This window comes from Mizuhopecten yessoensis, unplaced genomic scaffold (assembly GCF_002113885.1).
Source record: "Mizuhopecten yessoensis strain PY_sf001 unplaced genomic scaffold, ASM211388v2 scaffold11181, whole genome shotgun sequence".
Lineage (NCBI taxonomy): Eukaryota > Metazoa > Mollusca > Bivalvia > Pectinida > Pectinidae > Mizuhopecten > Mizuhopecten yessoensis.
The window spans coordinates 1,000,645-1,022,561 of record NW_018408920.1 but is presented as its reverse complement, the minus strand read 5'-3'; the positions used below and the strand labels follow the sequence as shown (position 1 = coordinate 1,022,561).

Sequence of the window (21,917 nt, the reverse complement as noted above, 5' to 3'; positions counted from 1 at the left end):
TAGAACATGTATATTGTCCATCAAATATCATAGATGTCATCCCCTAAAATACCAATGACACCTGTTTCAGTTTCTTGGTATCTGCTTTCCGATTTTTTCGTTTGAATTACTCTGACTTAAGAAACCATGTGATATGTAATCTGTTAATGTCACATTGACATACACATAAGGAATCACTCTGTGTAACTCCAGTTATAATGAGCATCTGACCTTCGGTAATAAATTTTCCAAAGGTTCCTAGAAAATACTCTCGTGAAGGCATGTACCATAGTCACAAGTTTTCTTTCCCATAAATTACATTCATAAACACAGTTGTTTGCAAATTCCGAACAGCTGAATAAGAAAACAGCTTGAGCTTATTAATATTGCTAAATTATGATAACTGTTAAATATATTATCCCTTTTTTCGTGCAAACTGAAAATCGCTTTAATTAAGGCAAAACTTAAAATATGATGAGTAACTTGAAAACTGTTGGTTATGTCTGGAAATACGATTGCATTAATATCTAGTAACACAAGGGGATCAAGAAAGTCTTTAAAAGCTGTTTCAGATGTAACATGCCCCTGTGGTTATGAAGAGTCATGTTTAGTGTCCTTCACTGAGCAAGTAATATTTGGAGCCACAAGTCAACACACAACAGAAACTCGGGTATTATATATTTTATAATTTTTATTATTGTTATTTTTTCATTAATTATTTTTGTCTTTTTTTTTGGATATGTTTTTTTCATTTATGATTTTGTATAATACATGTACATGAGACAATTTACTGTATATCTTCTGCCATATTTTGTTTAACACAAATAAATTGACAAGTACAGCATCAATAACAATAACAACAACAATTTGAACATCATCGTTAAGAACAAACCTCTCCAACAAATACCTGTTGGATAATCACAAATAATTGCAATATTTTCCATAGGCAAATTTTGTTCCTATATGGAATTCGAAAAATAGAATAAGAAATATTATTAGCCGCCCAAACTGTATTTCATGTTATGTCATTCGCATTAACCAGTGAAATAGCAAATCTGTACAACAATTAACTGATAGATAAATTTTCCAGCTTTCAAAATCATAGAATTTCTCTGTTTTTCAATCATACGCTGTCTTTCTCTCACTCCCTGTTTCTCTGGATCTTTCTCCTTTCCACACACTTTGCTTCAAATGCAAAGGTATGTCAATTTTTCTGTTAATTTTTCTCTTCTATCATCTCAATTGGGTCTCTCTCTCTCTCTCCATCTTTCAAACACTAATGCTCACTGCATATTGCTACTTTTATCTCATTTTCCAAGTAAATTTGTGTTAAATGTTTCCAAATGACTCATAAAAGGAAAATTCCCTTTTTTATGTTAGATCCTCATGGTTTTTTAATTTATTTTTTAATCATCCAATTCAGAATATTTATCACAATCTTTTTTTGCCAAAAAAAAGTTTAACAAAACCGCATAAACTAAAAATGAAATTCTTGGCAGTTTTGTTTTAAAGCGAAACCCAAAAATACTTGTCCCTTTAAGTTGATAACATGGTTAGAACACAGAAGCTATATAAAGATATAAATCATATTCACCCACCAAACCTATACACAACCAATGATAATATTTGAACACATTTGTAAAACTGGGATAATTTCTATCACATTCTAATGGATTAAATAACTTTGGTTTACGCTGGATCTCTCAAGATAAAGTTTTCTTGTTCAACATCTGGATTACGCTACATGTATTGGAATAATTCGCAAATAGATTTCTCTACGACACCAAATTGATCTCTTTCTATCAAACATACATAAAGCTCTTGTTTTTTCAAATGAATGTTCTTTAAAAAAATCAGAAAATTTCAAATTTATTCTTTGTTAACCAACAGTACCAAAAATATAGAAAATTATTATGAAATCAGAGGGCCCAATTTTCGTGATTTCCTGAATTTGTGGATTACAAATACCCACTCAAATGGAGAAACGTTTTATATCAAACTTGCAATGTGGACCTATGGATGAAGATTTCCCACAAATTCAACAAAATTAAAGACCCCACCAAAAAATCAAATTAACTGTTTATTAATTAGCATCTTACAATGAACTTCCAATTAATATTTCTAGTTTTTTTATTCAAGAGCTTTGACCATTTACTCCATTAGCACAAAATATGGCACAATGATCCATTTATCCATCGTTTCTGGATAAAATGATTATAGTTAAATATATAATAAAAAAATCCTTAAAATCAGAATCACATACAAATTTAACTTCTTCATAAAAATTCTTTCCTTGTACAATAATAAAACTTTTGTCATCGGCGATCTTTCAAAAATTCTCCAAAAATTCTATTTATTTCTTTTCATTGAAAAAGCTTAATCAAATTTTGAATGCAAAATCAGCTCAAAAGAAATATATCTTCTTATTTTATCCATTGCTGACAACTCTATGGTGAGGACGTTTTCTTGGCGACTGCCAGTTGTCATCCTTGGTTGGCCATAGAATCTTTGTTTACTGAAATGAAATAAAATGTTGGTTATATTAGTTAAAGTAATGACAGTAATTAAATCATAAAACAACTCTGGAAGTATTCCTAATAAATACATTAACAAGATTTTACCTGATACTCAACCATGTAATATTCAAACGGTCTGATAGATTTATTCTAAGATAAATTATTGTTACATTTGTTAAATAAGGTTTCATAGTCACTCTCTCTCTCTCTAATATATATATTTTTTTTTGATGGGCATGATTCTTTTTCCCAGATTTTTCAATACTTGTATTGTTTAATAGGCACATTTGTATATATCTTACCATTCATCTTTTCCCAGACATGTTTCAGCAAGGGCAGAGCTTCGCTGACCTTTCTGGAATGTGTTCACTGAGGTACTGTAGGTGGCGTTGTTGGGTACACTTTCCCGCACGCATGATGACTTGTAGACATTGTACGATTCATGATCCAATATTGCACAAAATGTTTTTTTCCGATTTTCACTTATTTAATAACGCACATGTTCCGAACTGTTCTGACGCCAATACAGACAAATCACACCATTTCACACATGCTGACCTTCATACGTAGAGGTCGTTTGGACGTATGGAGAAATCATCGTCTAGTTCATCAGGATTGATCGTGTAACTTCCTGAAGTGGTCGTGACCTCGTCGTCGTCTCGACTGTGTGCACTGTGGCTGCCAAGCGTAAAATCTTTACCATAAAACATTGAGCCACTTCCAAAGTCAAAACTAGAGTGACCTTTTGATTGCAAGTCAAATATCGTAGGCAAAGTATTTACATTATTAGAATTGTTTTTATGTGAATTTTGACTACGATTTGTAGAGCACATTGTAGAGTTCACACTAGAAGTTAATAAGCTGTCATCTAAATAATGATTGTTGTTTTTTAAAGGAGCACATGGCATTCTGATGCCTCCCGTTGGTAGAGAGTATCTGTTTTGCTGTTTGAGAGGTTTTGTGATCGGAACATCTGAATTGACACCCTGGCTGTGTTGTCGTATCACATATATTCCTGATGTATCTTTTCCCTGTGCAAACAGTGGGTTGAGTTCAAACGTGTTTTGATTATCTGAAAATAGACATCATTTCATAATAATAAATATTGATCGATTTATAAAATGAAACCTACATTTAATAATAATGAATTCATAGCTGAATCTGGTTTATTTATACTGCAATTTTTTGGGATATGATGGAAATAATATATATTAGAACTTACATGATATTTCAAAAAAGAAATATTAATGCACTGATATTGCATACCGGTATTTATAAAGTAGAAATGCTTATATACAAAATAAAGGGAGTTAACTCACAGGCATATTGTGTAAAATAGCATAAACCCTGAAATCTTCATGCTCACTGGAGGATTATTGAAATAATTATCAACCTTGCGTAACAGATAAGAAGACATACCTGCGTGTGAGAAATCTTCTTCACTTCCTCCATGGCCACTGTCTGAGGGGAGTGTCTCCCCAGACGACTCACTTAAACTCTCCTCCTGATGGGATTTAGATACAATCACCTGAAATAAACAAATTGGTTTGACATATATTTATCTAATTTATTATGAAAAGAGAAAAAGAACTCGTTCATCACATTGACTGGAAACATAAACATGCCAATCTTTATCAAGACCATGTTTGACACGAAATGATTACTTCTCATAAAGGTCAATTTAGAGAAGATCTTCTTTCACTTTAAACTGAACAGTACTGTTTCAATGAACCAATAATGTGAATAAGACGTTAAATTAGCTAGACAAAACTTACTTCAAATGTATGTTGTAGTTATGATTGGTTGTAACAGACAATTATCGGTATAAATACACTGTGCCAGTAAAAGTGGTATCATTTTGTATGATTTACAGACCATGTTTCATTATCAATTGCACGTCTAACTCTGCCAGTTCAATTAAAAAAAAATCAATGCAAGCTTCAGACTCCACATGTATCTTTGCAGGTTTAATTATTCCCCCCCCCCCCCCCCCCCCCCGTCAAACAAAATTCCATCTATATCCAAGTGAGAGACACTTTTCCTTCGATGTTTCACGGTGAATTTGGACATCTAAAAACCTGCCCTTGTGGGCTTTATCCGACACCTCCCATAGAAACTACAGGGGTGTTGTAATCACCTCCAACCTATGTCAATGGACGCCCTGTGACGCCTCTTTATATCTATCTCGGAGATTATGGATGGCTAAATCCTGTCACATTTAAGGGAATTAAACATCACGTCGCGACGGAATTAAGCGAAAAATGTTGTGGTCCATTTCATGTCATTTTCCCCTACTTTTAACCAATTTCATTGATTTTGTGAAATTATCCTGTTATGAAAAATCATTCAGGTGCAAAATTACACTGGACAGGAAGTCAGGCATTGGGAATGCTCCGTTTTTATCCTGTTATCCTTCGTTTAATGTGGAAAGATACCCGAGGAGGTCACCGGCACACACATTCAGCAGAAAACGATTTCCATTTCTGCATGGGGAATCACGAAAATCTATTAATGACCAGCAATGGTACATAAAGTGTTTCTAGTCATTTCATCATTTTTGAACAACAGTAAAATTGGCAAATAGATTTTTGATTTACCTGGTATATATGTCATTGTTCAATGAAACATATGGTTCATTATTTACATGTAGCTTTCCATTTTGCTCACAACATTAAATGGGTAAATCAAAGGTGTATGAAATGTATGTATTTATGTAAAATTAATAGGTATACAAAAAGACTGCATGGAATAATAAAAGTGTTATTTAGATTTCAAAAATACGAAATTAATAATGAGTATAGAAATCCATTTAAAAATAAAATCTTATGAGTCCAACTTACTGAAATTAATGTTAATTCTTTCAATTTATTATAAATTGATAAAACATGATTAGAGATATTTTTGTAAGTCACATGCAAAGTCATATATTTAATTTACCTGGTAGTAAACAATTTGTCATAACGACTAAAAAATGTGTTTTCTTTTTTTCTTTTCTCAAGTAGCTTCAAGATATATATGTCTTGCCTATTTTAGTATTTGATGTCTTGCCTATTTTAGTATTTGATGTATTTTAGTATTTGATGTCTTGACTATTTTAGTATTTGATGTCTTGCCTATTTTAGTATTTGATGTCTTGACTATTTTAGTATTTGAATTTAATCATAGAAATGTTTAATTTTCACCCTATAGAAAATGGAGTTGAAATGCTGAATCAAAGAAACGTTGGTTTGTAGTCGACTAATCAACCATTTATTGGACACTTGAACATTTCAACGAGCACGAACGCCATCTTAAAAACAAACACAGATATGATAAAAAGCCTTACAAATCAGAACACTGTTTCTGTAGGAGAAATATTTGACACGAGCCGAGTTACGAAATATGTTGTCAAAAATGTGATCAATACGTCCAACACAGTATCTAAGGCCTAAAATCCTCACCGACTTTACTAACCTAATCTAAACTTTCTTTCTCCGGAAAATGTCACCACATTATTGAGCCTGCTGTCAAACTGTTTACCTGTTATGCGTTTACCAGGGGGTCAATGTGTACACAATATTTAGATATCAATAAACACAGATAAATAACAACGATATATCATCCCATGTTCTTCCTCTTCATGAAGGGGTGGTGATATTTTCATTATCTCCCTTATCAAATAATTGCTGATATATTGCAACTAATACTCTTAAATTAGAATTTCATATTTCTAAGAAAGAGAAATTAAATTACAACTGGAAAACAAGTCACAGTGCCTGTTTAGACCAAACAATTTCAACCTATTTTAAAAACATTTCAACTTTAATTCTTATAGTCTTCATACACAACTTTTTGCAGTGATTCATTAACAATAAGTATATATACTCTCTGTAACATTTTATTTCTAGTTTTTAAAAACAAAACTTGCAATTCTATTTAGGTCATAGACTAATATTATCTTAATTCCATATTTAACCCAATCAATTCTCCTTCGACTTTTTCAGGTCATGCTCATCCCTCCCTATTATCATGCTCATCCCTCCCTATTATCATGCTCATCCCTCCCTATTATCATGCTCATCCCTCCCTATTATCATGCTCATCCCTCCCTATTATCATGCTCATCCCTCCCTATTATCATGCTCATCCCTCCCTATTATCATGCTCATCCCTCCCTATTATCATGCTCATCCCTCCCTATTATCATGCTCATCCCTCCCTATTATCATGCTCATCCCTCCCTATTATCATGCTCATCCCTCCCTATTATCATGCTCATCCCTCCCTATTATCATGCTCATCCCTCCCTATTATCATGCTCATCCCTCCCTATTATCATGCTCATCCCTCCCTATTATCATGCTCATCCCTCCCTATTATCATGCTCATCCCTCCCTATTATCATGCTCATCCCTCCCTATTATCATGCTCATCCCTCCCTATTATCATGCTCATCCCTCCCTATTATCATGCTCATCCCTCCCTATTATCATGCTCATCCCTCCCTATTATCATGCTCATCCCTCCCTATTATCATGCTCATCCCTCCCTATTATCATGCTCATCCCTCCCTATTATCATGCTCATCCCTCCCTATTATCATGCTCATCCCTCCCTATTATCATGCTCATCCCTCCCTATTATCATGCTCATCCCTCCCTATTATCATGCTCATCCCTCCCTATTATCATGCTCATACCTCCCTATTATCATGATTAAGCTACACTCAGTATCTCAGAATTATGAAAGGTTCTGCAATAGTTCTTGTTTTTTCAGAACTGCTCAATGACCAGGGCACTTATTACGATTGATACTGTAAGTATGTAATTGAAGATTTCTTAGTTCGAACAATTAATATGTACGTTAGTTACAACTACCATAGATACACAGACACTTATATAGACATAGGACATTGTATGTATATCGGACGAAATTTGATAATACGAATATATCCCACGTACCACATGTTACAAGGGAGGATTACAGTATTCTATGAAGCTAGGTGTTCACTCATTCATGCTGTTTGACTTCCCCGAGTAGATCATGAGAAATAAATCGTATCTAAAGGTAACAATGGCGGAATAACAATGGAAAATCTCTCTTTAGCTAATGGTCTTTCCCAGTGTAACTTTCATCAGGATGCCGATCAGAAATGAACCGGAAAAAAACAGGTCTCCGAGTTTAATCTGCGTGTAATGTTTGTTGGATCCACAGGTGCTTTATTACCGGCGACAGGACCGTGTCTGTCCTCACGTACATTGATGCATGTTCTATGCCATTTTTATTGCAATTTTATCGTACACAATATGTTATAAAATTTGAGGATTTTAAGGTCAATGAAAACAAGCTGGGTACACAAAGAATTTTCCCTGAGAAAGAAATACACAATTTAGTCGTTTCTACCTTAAGTTGCCATAAATTTGAATTTCAGTTGCTTATCAAATATATTATTGCAGTTTTCTTATAATCACAGCCCAGGTGAATAAGTTTAGAAAGCTCAAATTGCAGTAAGTTTTTCTACTATTAATATTAACAAAACCTTTCTTTATGGCAAACTACTATATAATAAGTTCTGTTTCCAACAACCAGTTCTGCTGAATTTTATATTTTATTTCAGTTAAATGAATTACAACAACCCTTTCCAACAATTCTACGTTGGTGGTTCCAGACAGATGTTACCTAGTTTATATATAGCTCATTGGAAACGCAGTATTTCAGATATAAACATGCTCAAACAACACACACATGCAATATGGTGAAATCTGAACTGCAGTAGTGTCACATTTACTTCAGATTGTCAATCAAAAGTGTGTGATGCAGAACAACTGAACAAACCTGTTCAGCACTTCTGGTAAATGTCAACAAATTCTAATCAACATTTATCAGATACAGGCGGAGTGTCATGATGGAGATGCACATTTATATACATATTGCCTGAATAAATTACCAAGTTTGTTGAGTTGTCAAGACTCGAGAATGTGCTTAAATACATTTATTTTTATTATCATTATTCAATGGGATGACGGACAATGGTCATTTCTGCCTAGTTACCTGTTTTTGGTGAAGGTTGTTAAGTTTTTCTGGGTTGCTGGGCGTGGATTTCTGTCCACCAGGAAGATGTACAACTAATTTCTCTGTGTCTTTGACCTCTGGCTTCTTCCCAGTCTGAGATAGAAAAACAGTATCATATAAGACACAAATTCATGTACACAATACTTTTTAGTTATCAACAGCTTAATTATCCAAATCAAAACTTCTAACATTTTTTTTTTTTTTTTTTGTGTTGTAAAATTGAGGGGAAAACTCGACAGACGATATCTTTGTACGTCATCATTTCTGTTACCATTAGGCTAGGTTTCTTATATCAGGTTAGCTACCGAGTAAAACACAGGGCACGGCTGGGTAAGCTGAGCGCCGCTTATTATTTAACATGTCTTATCAAATAATCAGTAACTTAGTAACTATAATCGCAACGATAATCAGCAACAAAAAAATAGGGAAACAGATAACAAAGGCACCCTCACCTCTGTGAAACTTCAGATTTTATCCTAAAAACCCTAAAGATGAAGATATGAGCAGGGAAGGTCAAAAAGTCAAGTTGTTCTGTTTCAAGAACAATGCCTTAACTACTAGTCTCCAATTCCCTTACAATATAGCTTATCATGCGTCTTTGTTTTTCAAAAAGAATATATGAGAGAGCGTTTTGTGCGAGGAAACCTCAACCGTGTACGTTTGTACAAAGGCCAGGAAACTCCTTCAAATTATATGGTGATAAGGGAACAGTCCTGGTGGGATGGGAAGCCAACGTTTAATGTTCCTTGTACAAGTTTACAACAGTTTATTGGGGTTGGAGCCGAGCTATCTTTGAAAAACTTTTATTGGAATTTTCTACATTTATCGATCTTGTCAACATGGATTGTTGATACAAGAAAATATTAATTTGTTTATCATCAACAGAAAAGGAAATAACATGTACTCTTAATATCTACATAGTAATGTACCAACAATTTCAAAAGAACTGTTAAAAAATTGGGATTCTACCTTGTCAAATTTATGTTAATGTCCGTTTTTACTTATTCGTATCTTCCACCACACAATAGAGGACAATACGTGCTAGATCATCTAAGCGTTTTAATGGTTAACCCTCCGGTAAGTAGATTTATCAAAAATACGTTGTCATAGCAACATGTTATTGACTTTCATTGTTCACGCTAAATACCAAAAAAATATATTTTTATAGACGAAACAAACATCTCTATTGTTCGTCATATCCCGTGGCGTGATCGCAAAAAGATATGCAAATTATTGATGATGAAATAGGCAGATAAAAAAAGAGAAGTGTCCGGAGGTAAATTGAAACTATATCTGACGTCGGCCAGCTCCAAGCAATCAAAATGTCGGTGTATTTTATCTTCAAAGTTACACTTCAGCTGCCATGGGTTATTGGTCACAATGAATTTGATTGGTCAACCGTTTTAGATAAATCTTTGTCCTCCAGACATAGGAAATCATCCCAAGATCAGAAACCCCGATATGTATTGGCCACAACTTTTGGTTTGTGATCAGGTCGGTTGGGCGGGTAAAATGTTATAGCACAACTTCACATACAATCTTTTCTAAAATAGTCCCCTCAGCTTCTCTACCAATAAGATATAACCTATCAAGGCAGGTGGTCCATCCAGTCATGTTTCAATTGGTGTATATTTCAAACATTTGTTTATAAGCATATGGGCAAATCTGATATATTATATTGTACTAATAATAATTTGTTCAAACACAATGATTTTAAATGAGAGGTAAGGTCATATTTTATACAATGTAGCACCTTGTATCTGACATTTCAGGATTCAATTTTTCACATTCCTAATTAACAGAAGTAGAAAGGTCTTTAAGCTTTGCTTAATTTACAAGGTCATTTAATCTGTTTTTCCCCTATCATTATTCAGGAAGTCAGTCCACTACCTACCAGTATCTAGTCAAATCTATTGAACTCTTTGAATTTGACCGATTGTGTGTGGGTTTAGTTTTAATGAGCATTTTAAAAGTTTGTACTTTTAAATTACGGAAATTTGATACAGTAGTAGTGTACACTTTGAATCTGAGATAAAATACTTTTCTTTGTGGCAAACAGAGTCTATCAAGTATGTAAGAGAAAACCATTTCTACAAGACTTCAAATACAGCATATTCTGCTTAATATCACATCTCCACTTCATAAGTGATAGCAAGTGGAAAGTGACATTAAAAGATGTGGTAATAAGTGGAATATATCAATATCAGATTTTCAAATTACAACATTTGTGGAAAAAACAAAATTTTCAGAAAGACCCTGCAAACTATCTGACAGTGTAAGCGTTATAGATGGGTTCTTTGTACCTACATTTCCTCAGAAAAATATATATTTCACATGATGGTATCAGATTCCTTGTTGTGAGGTTTTGACAAGACAGCCACATGAATAGAACTCATTATTAGAAGACAAATGCTGAAGTTTTCAGTCTGGTGTGAGATTCGTCACAAATTACTTACACAAAAGCAGACAATAGGTTCGCTCCCCTAAAAGAACTATTCCGTCGTTCGGTTCATCAAATTGGAACATACACACCATTGTTTTATCTTGCCAGAAAATCTTTGACACCGTATTCAAGATTTGTTCGCACATAGGAGGTTTATTTTTGTGGTAACAGGTTTTGTCGTCACCTTTTGTGTTTGTGACGTATTGTTATGCGTTAAAAAAAATCAGCCTTTGTACTAATGAAAACTATTGTGTATATTTTATACCGGCTTAGATTTACAGATACATATTTCTTTTCTGTTTAGAATAGGTTGTGTTTAGTCATGTTTCCGATGACTTAAACAATTTTTTTCCCCTTTGAAACAATATATTTAGATCTGTAACAAGTGTTTAATTCAAATGTTGTTTTCTGACTTTTTAAAACAAGAAAATAAAATATGAAACCCCCAAACTATTTGACTATTCATCCAGTGTGTTGGTGTCATTAATTGTTGCACTATCAGTAGCTTTGTATTCTGACATCCAGTCTAATCTGACCGATATATTGCAATTGTGTTCAAAATGGTTTCAGAATATTTATGACTTTACTAAAACCTTTTTCTTGTTTTGATAGTATTCTCTGTTATTTTAAAAGACTTGCAACATGTTCAATATCAGAGATCCTTGTGAAAGAAAGAATAATCAAGGGAGACTACTTTTGATCATATTATGCAGAAAGGCCATGGGAGACTACTGCAAGCATGCTCAATTATTACTGAATTACTGATATACGTTTTTTGACTAAACAGTGTAATAAATACTCACCGGTGAACCGGTTAACTTCTGTAACAGTTGATTCTTCGTAAAGGGAGACTTGGAGTCCAGTGAGAAGCTGACTTTGGCCTTAGCCTTGGATTTTCCTTGTGACGATGGATAATCTTTACGATTTGGATTAGGCTCATCATAGAGATTGGGTATACTTGTACACTGGGTAGGGAAAGATAACTCTGGGTTATTGTTTTTGTCTTTTTCCCGTTTTCGCAGCACACAGATTACAGCAATTAGTCCTATGGACAGCACAACAGTTACACAGACAACAGAAACAACAATTAGCACAAATTTGTCAGTGTTTTGTGGTGTTGTTATCATCGTTGTTGTATTAACATATCTGACGACAATGTGGAGATCGCGATCTTTGGACTGAACAATGGGTGACCCACGATCTTTCACCTCTAAGGTCAGAGTATATTGCCGATCTTCATGAAATTCGAAAGCCCTCCGGATATGAAGACTTCCCGTTTCATGATTCAGATAAAACATGTTATCAACATCCCCTTTTTTGATGAAGAACATGACCTTTCCATTTTCACCTTCGTCCATGTCATAAGCTTGGATCGAAGCAATGATACTGTCTTCAGGGGTCGTATGGGGGACGGAAATTGTGTAATTTTCCTCATTTGGAAATATGAATTGTGGTGTGTTGTCGTTGCTGTCGGTTACCGTAATGACGACTTGTGTTGTCCCAGTTCTGGGGGGATTTCCCTGATCATATGCCTGCACAGCAAAATCGTATCGACTGAGGTCCTCACGGTTAAGCTCTTTTGTGGTTTTGATCTCCCCACTAGGATATATAACAAAAGGAACCGAGTGAGCATCAAAGTTAGGTGGGAATCGGTACCTGACTTCACCGTTTGAATTTTGGTCCTCATCCACAGCAGTCACTGAACCGACTGGTGTTTCTGCAGGTAAATTTTCCGAGATTCTGAATGGGAAAATACTCTTGAGAAATTCAGGATCCCTGTCATTCTGGTCGATGATGTCAATTACAACTGTTGCTGTAGCATTGAGTTGCGGAGATCCGTTATCTATAGCAATGACGCTCAAGGTCACATGAGCAGTAGCCTCTCTATCAAACACCATGTTGGCACGAACAACACCACTAATGGCATCAATTTCAAATCGGAGGTCAGTTGCTGGATCTATAGCGTAGGTCACGACCCCATTTTCCCCTATATCATCATCAGTTGCGGAGACCTGAATGACCTCGTGACCAGGAGAGTTGTTTTCCTCCATGTTGATGCTGTAATAATGCTGCGAAAACTTGGGTGGGTTGTCGTTGTCATCGGAGACAATGACGGTGAAGGTCACTGAACCATCCAACTGAGGAGTTCCTTTATCATGGCATGTAACTGTGATGTTGTGCTCCGGAATTGACTCTCTGTCGAGTTTGTGTTGAACTATGACCTTATATCTTTGGCTTCCAAAACTAGACAGTCCAAAATATGTACTGAATGTTGAGCAAGTGACCTCACCATTTGCCCCTGTGTCTATATCCGAGACCTGAATGAGGGCTACAAACATCTGAAGTTCGGCACATTCACAGATCTCTACTTTATCTGTATATTTGTCCGATATGAAACTGATGCTTATTATTGGTGCATTATTTCCAGTGTCTCGAACTGCTAATCTCACGATTGCAGTGGACACCAGAGGGTTACTTCCCTTGTCAGAGGCCTCCACAATGATTATATAAACCTTTCCTGGTTGGTACAATAAAGTTCCTTTTACGGTTAAAGTACCATCATCTTCACCTATATCAAACAGTTCGTATATTTCTTGTGGTTGAGATTTTCGTAATCTATAAAAAACTTCACCGAGTTTTCCGGAATCCTTATCGGTAGCATCCATAGTAAAAATGAGGCTGTTTGGCTGAAGATCTTCCGTAACTGTTATATTCACAGATGGGTCTTTGAAGATTGGTTTGTTATCGTTTTCATCAAGAATGTTGACTTGAATAGTGAGAGTTCCTGTGCGTTGTGGTACACCACCATCTCTGGCCAAAATAATCAGTTCATAATTAGTCTGTCGTTCATAATCTAGCTCCTGATTCACTTCTAAGTTCAAAATGGGGTTGTCATCAATATCATTTGCTTCCTGACGCAGAACAAAATCAGATTGTGGCTGTAGAGCTACAAGCTGGTAGGATTGAATGGAGTTGTTTACACCACGATCTAAATCCTGTGCACTTTCAATTAGAAAACTTTTGTGTATGGCAGTTGATTCGGAAATATTCAGGACCATTTGGAGTTTCGAAAATGTTGGTGTATTATCGTTTTTATCTGTGATGTTGATGCGAATGGTAATAATTTCCAAATAGACAGTAGATGAAGGTGTTCCCACTAGCACCTCGAAATCGAAGAAACAATCTACTTTAAACTTGCAAACATCCTTATCTTCACGATTAATAACTCCGGCAGTGAAGATTTTACTAGTATCGCTGTCAATGCGAAACATTGTTGGAACAACATCCATGAATCTGAACTGGATGCTAGCGAGGACGCTGGGTTCGAGTTTGGTTGCTAAATCCAGTTCTTCGATGATGCTTCCGATTATAGTATTATTTGGCATCTCCTCTTGTAAGGGAAAAGTGATGTTTGGCGGGTTTGCCAGACAGCGATTCAAAAGAATCAATGAGAAAAGGAGAATTATATGAATATTAGCCATATTTGGTAATATCTTAAATCCAGTAAGTCTTTATTTCCTTCTGTGTTGTCATGACATCTGGAAGCTTGGCGTTACTTCACAGAATATTCCTCCTTTATCAGCTCAGATTCCTGGGGAAGACAAAAAAAAAGAAAGATCTTTACAATATTTATTGATAAAATGTGAAAAATACAGTTTGCAAAATATCATTCACCTAATCTTAAATCCAAAATGAACATTTGAAGTTTTCAAAAATACACCAATCGTAAGTGCTTTAGCAAGGTGTTGACCGAAAATCTACTACTTAATAACACAAAACGTATTGATGACTCAGACCAGCTTTGGATATATATCGGCACAAAGGGTCTTTTACATGGTAAATAATCCCTCCATTTAATTAGAGATACATCTAAAGCCAAAAGGACAAAATTTGTTTCGGGTTTAAAAATGTCAACATCTGGATATTTTGATAGAATGGGCAATTACAAAAAATTGAAAAGACGAAACAGAGTTGAACGGAACTGTATTAGTTACAAGGGAAGTTCTTGTATGTCGAAGGTAAACATGTCGCTTATTTGTCCATATTTGCTCCATTCTGTTGTCTACAAAACTCTGGGTGAGAAATCCATACAAACGCTGTTAGCAGTGTAAACATTTGACGGGTTTGGGGGTTAGCACTGCGGACAGAACTAAGGTAACCATACTAATTAGGTTTACAATCGTCAAACGCTAATTGTGGCAAAAAAATGAAACTTTCCCATGACCTAGGAAAACACAGATATATCACAATTGTGCCATTACTATTTCATCGGGAAAATAGCGACTTTCTGACACACTTTTTCTGGTATGCACACTTCAGTGATGTATTAACAACAAGACTACTGTATTACATATAAAGAAACAGTAACCTTTTTTTTTAAATCTGAAAATTATTAATATCAATGTTCTTTCATAATGCCACACAGTACTATCTTATCAGTTTAGTGTAACATTCAGAAGTTAGCATAGTTTAGACATGGAGCACAAGTCGTGACTTTACTGCAGGTCTTGTCTTAGGGTCAGCATCAAATCTCCAGGCTCAGCAGTAAGATAGTTAAGGGTAAACTTACCTCAACACTACTTTGTATACGATCAAATTTACATTGTTCAGAGAATTTTAAATATTTTCAAACTTATTTCTATTTTCAACTGAGCCTAGGACACATACAGACATGTTTTATTATTGGGTGACAATTGTCAGATGGGGAACGCAGAGTGAAAAAATGAATTCAAGTAGATATGAATTATACTATATAAGTTACTTCTGAATAATTTAAAATTTAATTCAAAACTACCTGTTCCAATTTCAACATTATATAAATCTGAATACAGAATCAATGTGGGCTTCTTGTTACAAAAGGACAAAGAAATCATTTCCATTTTTAGTAAATGAAAGCTCCCAGAGAACACGATATAAAAGTTTTTCTTTTCACATGTGTAAACATTTAATGATTCAAAAACTATCTATGCAGCCATGCAATATCAAAGTTACAAATATTGAATATTGCTTTGAATTTCTTTAAAAATGTATTTGCTAAATATCAGATTTATAACTGTATTGATGTGACAGGGCAAACCACCTACTTGCTTGACAGATATTTCAACTTGTATACCTTTATATATAGCTGAGCGTATAACACTTCAAAAAAGCGTTTAAAATCAATTACTAAAATCTATTTGAATGTGATTTCATGAAATAATTGTAGAGATACAGTCCCTTAAAGTGCTCATAGTGAGAGGCGGAATAAATGATCGAATCCATATACATGTATATTAGTAATATATAACTTCCATCAGCCCAAATAGTCGAGACTGCATCTCCACAAGATCACAAGTAAATACCTACATATATGTGACTTTCATTTCCCTCAAATTAATTTCCAAGTAAAACCATGGCAACACAGATGAAATATATTCCAATTATCCTAGCCACACAGCACCATCTGATGTAACTCAACTAGGATCTCATTTCATATATAAACACAGCTGTTTGTATGCTCTGTAAACACACTCCTGATTTGTAAATACCTGGGGTAGTGGTGATAGAAACAGACAGGCTCCTGTGAGACAAGCACATCTGATCACAATTAATATCCTTTGTGCACTAAATGACAGAGTAAAATTGTTTGATTATCGTAGAAGCATTAGGGAGCGTTCTTCATACATCCTCACTCCCTCTCACAAACACATGTGAAACTGTGTTCTACGTTCAGAGACGTACTATGTGTATACCTGAGCGATTCGTCTACTGCTCCCTCAGGTGTATCTTAAAGGTAACAAGCTATACCTGAACACAGGCCACAATTTTACCTGTACAGGTATTTAGGTACTGACCAACCATACTACGTGTGGTCAGACGTTTGGACGTGGCCGGATACATGCTGCTGATGACAGAATGTAGTAACGGTCACTCCGTCAACAAATCTCAAAGCTTATCAGTTGTTTATTTGAAGTGTTTGTTTCTCAATCAACCTTTCAGTTAACCTGACTACGTTTCTTACTTTTAAATATTCTTTTCTGGTTCTAAATACGTGAGGAAATAGTTGGTTTGTTTGTCACCTGATAATTATTTGACTCTGCGGTGGTAAATCTGTTTGTTTTCTTTAAAAGAGAAACAATTATCATGACTGTGTGGGACGGCTCAAAGCCATCATTATAACCGGAGAACAAAGGTTTGGTAACTGTGACTAGCAAACAGAACGTATTTCCGGCTAATTAAAATGAGTGGAGTGAAAGTATGAGAAAGTAGACTCTTATATAACCTGAATATACATGTACTCAATAACTTTTAATGATGCAATTGGATAATTTTCAACTTAATATTTCAAACACAAACATTTTTTTATGGGAAAATAATTTTTTAATGCTACAAATTTTCTGATATCAATCTTACTGTATCAAAAATATATAAAAGCATGTAATTTTCACAATTATTATGCAGTAAAAGAATATCATTTAACAGGGGTAGAGTGTTCCAAATGAACCCTACACAAAGATGAAATTTCATGCGCATTTTGTTCATCAATTTTGATGACAGGACCATCCCATTCTCCCACAGACTTACTAATTATTCATCTACCCCCGTCATCGTGAAACAATCCCCGAGACCAGACGTACAAACAGGGGATTACGTTTGTTTCCACAAGCACACCGATGTTCGTCAGTCTGTCACCAAACAAAATCCTACATATCTCTAGAAATGTTTTAGTTTCCCCAGCAGCCCACAGCCTTAAGACCAAATTAGTTATGTAACATCGGCCGGTAAGCGGTTGTCCGTTCATCCTGTGATACAGATAGCAAGGAAAGAGAAACTGGCATCTTTACATAGCTCAGCAAAGGTAAATACACTCTGTGATAAGCTCAAAACCAACTTCAAATAAAACCGAAATATGTTGTCATTGTTATCAAGGAGAGGACTTTGTGATTCAGATGTCTACTTTGTTTTAACTTCTAAGCTTAATCTCCAAGTTTAAAACTAGTGAAATTCTGAAAACAAGAAATTCTTTTAAATTTTAGAAAAGGTTAATATGTTAATTTTTCAACCATCCCATTTAATGATAAAATTGGTAAAATATATATATACTGTATTATCAATAACTATGTTGAAATTTTCATAATTTTACATCAAATTTAGATTAAATGGGTCAAAACTAGAACATAAATCTATTTCTGGAAAATGTTCTGTCATAATCAGAATCAATTACATAAACAATAAATTTCATGGTTGAAATATACCTACATATTCATTATACATATATAAACCCTACATAATTCACTTCATCATGTTGTTAAACTTGGGAAAAACTGGTGACTACAAAATAGATTACCTTACAAAGAAGTTGTTTAATACAATATTTATCAAAATTTATCATGATAAATAAAAAAAAAGCTGTTTCGGGACAGACAAGAATCTTTGTAGGTGACAATGACAAGGTAGAAAACCACCACAAAGTAGACGAGCGGTGTTTTTATGTATCATTCATCGTGCATGCTTCCCTGGTCACTTTACGATAATAGCAAAGTGCCGTAGCTATTGTCGGTGAGTAATATACACAAACAAAGCTCTTACTTAAACTTTTCCCTGTGGCAAGTAATACGTTACTGTCTCGTTTACTTTTAAATTTGTCAATAAAATATCAAACTTTAGTGTAGCTGTGTTAAATACACAAAGAGGCCGAAAGTTATACAAATATTTAACTAAATTAACACGAAGCTGTTTAAACTAAACTTTACCTGTGTTTAACGACTCGATCCACACACCTTGCTGACGATCGGGCTCCAATAAATGTTTGTTCGTCATATCATAACTTATGTACAAACATATTCCTTTTTGACACTTTAAATTTCAAGCTATATTTTTCTGACACAAATCCCCTCTCTGACAAACATTGAATCAAAGATTTTTCAAATCTGTCAACCACTAGTTTCTATAAAGCAAATGGTTGTTTCCAGCTTGTCAGAGGGGCCCGTCACATTGAAACCTATTCTAAATCCACAGGTCTAAACAAACAGTTTGATTTTGAAGAATATCCCAATGATACAATAAGGCAATAGAAAGTGAACCTTAATTCCTCAAGATTAATGATGACAGCTTGGATGGCCCCTTTTGGGTTCTACCTAGAGGGACTAGGGATTAAACTCCTTTACAACACTGCACTTTACCCTAATCCCTAAAAAACATTTATCTTTTGAAGTGACAAGAAGGGATTACCACCAGACATTCTAACTCTCAATGGCCATGATGCCATCCTGTATCGCCTGAGGTGGTATCTATATTCCAACCCCTAATTTATATACCCCTTCCACCCTGCATAAGTGTTAGCATCAAAGACCCATCCTGGGTAGGTAAGTTGACAAAATTTCTTCTCTAAGTACTAACCTTTAAAAATATCAACATGTATTCATGTTTAAACAAGTAGAAGGTGCGTGCATTCTGAATTCCAATTTCCTTCTCCTTAAAAGGGCCCAGACATCTCTGACCCGAGGGATGTGATTGAGGTCTGATGTATTACTAAAAGGGTCTGAAACTGACCTCTTGCTGTTCTACCCTTTCTATCAATGATGGCCAATCAAATGAACTTTGTGAAAATTGGCTGTTTCATCTGAAAAGATGAGTTCAGCCCAGCCCGAGTGCAGCAGTCAATTAGCCATAAATTGGCTTTAAAATGTGACATTGGACAAAGACTCTACAAATGTCCCGACCAATAAAGGTGACACCCACTGCATATAAACCATCACCGACTGTCCATCCCACTTATTTGATATGAATGACGGACGTGAGCGAGTTATCACCGAACGTGTCGCCAGACGCAAGCCACGATGAATGTCCAACTGTAGCACAAAAAAATTGTCCATACAATTGTTAAATCTGAGTTTTGAATTCAGGATTTTAATAACAGATTGCTTTCTCTCTAAAAGATTACTGTACTAAGAAGGAAATTAAATCCGACGAGATGTTTGCAGAACCGGAGAATCCTACTTAGTTCTGTTTATCAAAGGAAATCAATGATATGATCTACAGTAAAAAATTCTTACAATCTTGTTAGCACTATACAATTACATTCAGTTTTGATATAGTTAAAAAGCACTACTGCAAAATTAAATTCAGCCCAACTTTGATTATTTTGTCCTTGAGTCCAACAAAGATGCCGTTGATCCTCTGAAACAGCCTCAAATCCACCCAAAACAGTTCAGGCCCCTGTAGTTGCTCAAAGCTTAGTTGACTTTAACCAATGTTGAGTGAAAAACATCCAAATTGTTGTGATTAATAAGCTAGAGCTTTCAAAGTAAATAAATCCTCAAAATCAACCTGGTCAGTCTCAACGAAACTACAGCAGTGAAATGGTAGCAGATGTTGTTGATTCTTTTTTATATATATTTTTAAAATGTTCCCAAACCACTGGTTTAAACTGTACCCAACCTTTGAGCAACAGCTATAGGCATAGTGTATATTGTTAGTCTAGACTAACCATTACTTGACTTTCTTTCCCTGGCCCATAAGTAATATAAAAAGACATCTAATTAATGAAGATTGTTAATTTAATAAAGAATGCATTAATTACCTGTCAATAGATGTGTCAATTATCAACAGTTGTCGAAAATCTTTCCTGCTAGCTAAACCAGCCACTCAGAGAAGCCAATCAACATCATTATCTGACATGGAAAGTCTTTCCCTCCCGACAATATAGACACTTTGTAACTGAACACATGTCACCCATTTTACACTTGACAAAGTCCATGTATCGACCAGTCTCCATAATGTGCCCTGTTTTGACCTCCTTACCGCTGCACATGTAATCATATTTCATATTTTAATACAGAAGCCATTTATACTTTAAATCTGATATAAGACATTCTTTATCAAATGATACATCAAATTTACAGCCGTTTCTGTCCATAAAAGATATGAAAAGGAAACCTGTATGTCCGATTTCTTTCTGGTCTCGTACACAAAGGCTAGGAGGGTGGTAGCTATTACCTACATGAATACGTGCACATTTCAAAAGATGGACACTTGTTGGCATCTTTTATTTCCTAATTCATTTTTTTTTTTCATTTTCATATTTGTATAAATAATGCACAATCATTATGATATTCATACAAAATTTAAGTAAAATAATTTGATATTATGTACCGGTGTTTTTTTTTGTATGAGAAGTATTATTTACTAAAGTAATATTACATATATGATGGCTATTAGCTTACCAGAAAATTTGTTTTCAAAAATATGACATACCTGACGGATTTGAGGAGGCACCAGGGCATGAAAGTCTGCATCTACCTTTGTTTTATAAATTCTGATGTGTATGGAACTTAGTTTTAGTTTGAATTCAAATAAAAATCAGATTTTTAAAAATTCCAAATTGATAGCAACATTTAGCGCTGGATATCCTTATGACCCTTCCCCCTAACCTTCCCTGGAGCACCCCTCAAGATTCATCAAATGTTTTCTTATAAAAGATTAAACATTATGAAATATGATTAACACTTACCAAATCCTTTGTTTAAAGGAAACTATTAATATCCTTTTGAAATTTCTGTCTAATTTTGATCGAAATAAAAGTGGAATGGAGCCAACTTCAGTGTGAGCTAGCTAGTCACCAAACCCACATCCATCCAGTGCACCATAGGACCCTGTACTGACAACTGTTTTAGCATGGAGAACCCACAGATAAAACAATGTCCCCGTCTCGGGCTACGGTCCCCTCCTTCTTTATTTTTGTCACATTAACAATCACACTCAAACAAACAGTTGGTTATATGAGCGGGTTTCAACACACCTCACATAATCTGACGGATAAGACGCAATAAACACCAGACTGACGACACTGTGCTCATGACCAGCGAATCACGTCAATGATTTTGACAAAAGGGTGATAACAATGTATAAAAATCATCCTGATTGAGACAATAGCTGTGAACATTTCA

General features: G+C 34.9%; 1 protein-coding gene across 6 annotated transcripts in view; it reads right to left on the bottom strand.

The window, feature by feature from the left end:
- Nucleotides 1-726: 726 nt before the first annotated feature.
- LOC110440407 (protocadherin gamma-B5-like) overlaps nt 727-21,917 on the bottom strand; it is a 40,830-nt gene continuing 19,639 nt past the window's right edge. The window contains exons 1-6 of one of the 6 annotated variants that reach the window (XM_021483464.1): nt 21,482-21,753; nt 11,793-14,581; nt 8,526-8,639; nt 3,915-4,023; nt 2,798-3,567; nt 727-2,494 (exon numbers count right to left, since the gene is read on the bottom strand). In XM_021483464.1, the coding sequence (XP_021339139.1) occupies nt 3,056-3,567; nt 3,915-4,023; nt 8,526-8,639; nt 11,793-14,471 (3,414 nt within the window). In that variant the 5' untranslated portion in view covers nt 14,472-14,581; nt 21,482-21,753 and the 3' untranslated portion in view covers nt 727-2,494; nt 2,798-3,055. Of the gene's footprint in view, nt 2,495-2,797; nt 3,568-3,914; nt 4,024-8,525; nt 8,640-11,792; nt 14,582-16,335; nt 16,477-16,517; nt 16,697-18,722; nt 18,894-20,551; nt 20,632-21,481; nt 21,754-21,917 lie in introns of those variants that run through there. The other 5 variants (XM_021483466.1, XM_021483467.1, XM_021483465.1 and 2 more) reach the window with 5 other exon arrangements.